Raw genomic sequence first — 3,479 nt, forward strand, 5'->3', positions numbered from 1 at the left:
ACTATGAAATCCAATGATTTATGGTAACAGCTATTAAAGCATTGATAAATGGATAATGACTGCTGAACTTCATTGTTTCTTACATAGTAAATACCTCTGAATGCCAACTTTTACCACTGAGATCTTATTAGTGATGTCAACAGTTCACGCACCCTATTTAAAACTGTCTTGGCTTTAATGATTTCTTCCCCTCATGTGCAAAACGCTTGCATTCTAATAAAAATATAAAGTTTGAAATTACATCAGCTCAAACCACCTCTTCCACAAGGTATATAATTTACTTGATATGTAATACAAGTTTAGCAACGCTATTTTTTATTTGTATTTAACCAATAAAGGGCATACTATTGTATGCTTGAGACTTTGTTTGCATATTTCATTTTTATCACTGCACTCTTTAATGCATAAATAAATCTGGAAACTTTCAATATTACACATCAGTTTCCACAGATTTTGAATTTACACAGTTTTTCTTCTCTGTCTCACTGTCATTCCCTGTGTCCTGACATTTTTTTTCCTTTACACAAAGGGACTCTTTAACTCCTTCTTCCATCTCCAAATACTCTGATTTACCCTCTGTGGAAGAAGAAGATGAGCTTCTAAATTTCTTCAGTAAATTTGTTGGGAGGTATGGACAACTGACTGCATTTTGCGTCAGTTGCGTTTGTTCTTCATTCTCAGTCTCTCTGTGATAGAAATAGTTAAAATTGGAGACAATCACTGGCACTGGTAAAGCAATGGTTAACACACCCGCGATGGCACACAGGGACCCGACTATTTTCCCACCCACAGTTATGGGTTTCATGTCCCCATAACCAACTGTGGTCATGGTCACTACAGCCCACCAAAAGGCATCTGGGATGCTTTGAAAATGAGTGGAAGGTTCATCAGCTTCTGCAAAGTAAACAGCACTGGAAAACAAAATGACTCCAATAAAAAGAAAGAAGATGAGGAGCCCCAGCTCCCTCATGCTGGCTCTGAGCGTATGACCTAGGATCTGCAAACCCTTAGAGTGTCTGGAGAGCTTGAAGATGCGAAACACCCTGACCAGACGGATGATCCTCAGGATAGCAAAAGACATAGCCTGTTGACCATTACTGCCCTGCTGCTGGGCCAGCTCAGTGCCCAGGGTGATGAAGTAAGGCAAGATGGAGACAATGTCTATGATGTTCATGATGTTCTTGATGAAGACCGCTTTACTGGGGCAGGCAAACCATCTCACTGTAAACTCAAAGGAGAACCAGATGATGCAGACTGTCTCCACAATGAAAAATGGGTCATTGAAGATAGTGTGCCCCCCACCATCCAGGTGCAGAGTCTCATTGAAAAGCCCCTTCCCCAAGCCCAGGGACAATATGAGCTCCTTGTTGTCTCTGAATTCTGGCAAAGTCTCCAGACAGAAGATGACAATGGAGATCAAGATGACCAGGACAGAGACAATGGCAATGCCCCTGGCTGCACTTGAACTCTCTGGGTACTCAAACAGCAGCCAGATCTGCTTCTTGAACTCATTGTCGGGCAAAGCCTTATCCTCTTCCTCTTTGACGAACCCTTCATCCTCTCTGAACTTGAGCATGGCCTCCTCCCCAAGCTGATAGAATTTCACTTCCTCAGTGAAGATATCAAAGGGTACATTGACTGGTCTCTTCAGACGGCCCCCAGACTGGTAGTAGTACAGGATGGCATCAAAGCTGGGCCGGTTCCTATCGAAGAAGTACTCATTCCTGAGTGGGTCAAAGTACCTGCCCCGCTTTGCCGGATCACCCAGCAATGTCTCAGGGAACTGAGCCAAAGTCTTCAGCTGAGTCTCGAACCGCAGTCCTGACACATTGATCACTACCCGTTCGCAGCACTCATACTCGCTGTAGCGTACTGTGCTGTAGCCACCAGGGCCACCGCCACCACCATCATCAGGTGGTTGGTCCAAATACGAAAACTCATCCACATCATCCTCATCGCTGTAGAAGAACTTTCCTTCCTCCTCGTCCTCTTCATCCTCCCCCTCATCTTCCTCTTCCTCCTCACTCAAGTCCTTCAGTATCTTCTCTTCAGAGCCACTGAGAGGCAGCAGCTCAGAACATGGGAAGGAGGCCCCACAATCCCTGCTACCCAGATAGTGGCTCCTCTTTCTTCCTCGTTTCCTCCTTCTACTGTTCTGACACTGGAACAAACTGCTGTGTGATGAATTCCCATTGTGAGAAGAGGAAGCCCCCCCACTCTGTACCTGGTGGTAGTGGTGATAGGATCCACCTCCTAACGAGGCCCCACCTTCTACTGCCGCCGTTGCCGCTGCCACAGCCGCAGCTGCCGCTGCCCTCGAGTGTGCCAGTCGTTCTCTCTCCCGAGCCCGAGCCTGGACGGCATATCCATAGGGCATGTGGCTGTTGCAGCCGGAGCTATCTGCACTCACCATTGCAACCTCCATTTTGTAATTGTTTATTTGTTTAATACAAAATAGTCTGGGATATCTGTAGTCACACCTTGACTTCTATGAGGACAAGTTCAAAGCCATTTGCATTTGGAGGACAGTTTCTTGGAAGCACAGCACATCATGGTATTAGTAAAACTGAATTTGTGTTTTGCAAAATTGTAACCACCACAAAATCTGCATTTTCTTATCATCCAGGATGTCTGACACAGATAACTGTGTTTTGCTATCAAAAAAATAAAAGATGCAGCCTTCAGATTTGATCTCAGAAAGAGTCTAGGCCTTGTCCTTTCTTCTACCAAGCCTCTTTATTTTTATTACACTCCAGTGGCCTCTCCAGAATCCACACATGTGTTCAAATTCATGATTTCGTTGTAGACTCCAAAGACTGTAGCCAGCAAGGAGCAAATGTTAATGCAAAGGAAGGAGGTAACTGTCCTGTTGTTTTCTTGACACAGAAAAGTTTCAGGTCTTTAGTTTATCATTGTAACCAAATGCAAATAGTCTCTTTTCTCATTTGCTCCAAGCAATGCTTTGGCCTAGCAATATGATTACGGATTAATAATAATATTTAGGGAGTTGAAGTAACTTCCAGCCATCATTTTGTTTACACAGTGAGGAGGTCTTTGCAAGCCCTCTTTCTTCAGCCTGTCAACAGTGTCTCAAACCTTGGAGCAGCACCCCGGGCAGTAGCTGCAGTGGCAAGAGGAGGAGGAGGAGGAGAAGGCTGCAACACTGGCTCTGAGGTCTCCATAGGGGACAAGGGAGAGGATCACCCTTTGGTTATGCTCATGCAGAAGAAGTATTTAACCTGAGGCACATGCACACACACATACACACAAAAATAACAAAGAAAACAAAAAGGTTTAGAAAAGGTTGGTTCATTTTCCTAAGAGGCCACAGTGTAGGTCAAGTGCAAACTATGTCATTTATTAAGGTGTTCAGCCATCCACTACCCACACTATTCACATTTATACATCACACACACAAATACACAGACACTCCATACACCCACAGATTTTATATGATTTTGTGTATGGATATGGGTTGT

At 44.4% G+C, this 3,479-nt stretch overlaps 1 protein-coding gene across 1 annotated transcript; it reads right to left on the reverse strand.

Moving 5' to 3' along the window:
* Positions 1-430: 430 nt before the first annotated feature.
* KCNA4 (potassium voltage-gated channel subfamily A member 4) lies at positions 431-2,425 on the reverse strand. Its single transcript, XM_039537317.1, has one exon. The coding sequence runs from the start codon at positions 2,423-2,425 to the stop codon at positions 431-433; it is 1,995 nt and encodes a 664-aa protein (XP_039393251.1).
* Positions 2,426-3,479: the final 1,054 nt, after the last annotated feature.

This window comes from Mauremys reevesii, linkage group 4 (genome assembly GCF_016161935.1).
Source record: "Mauremys reevesii isolate NIE-2019 linkage group 4, ASM1616193v1, whole genome shotgun sequence".
NCBI classification, from domain to species: Eukaryota; Metazoa; Chordata; order Testudines; family Geoemydidae; genus Mauremys; species Mauremys reevesii.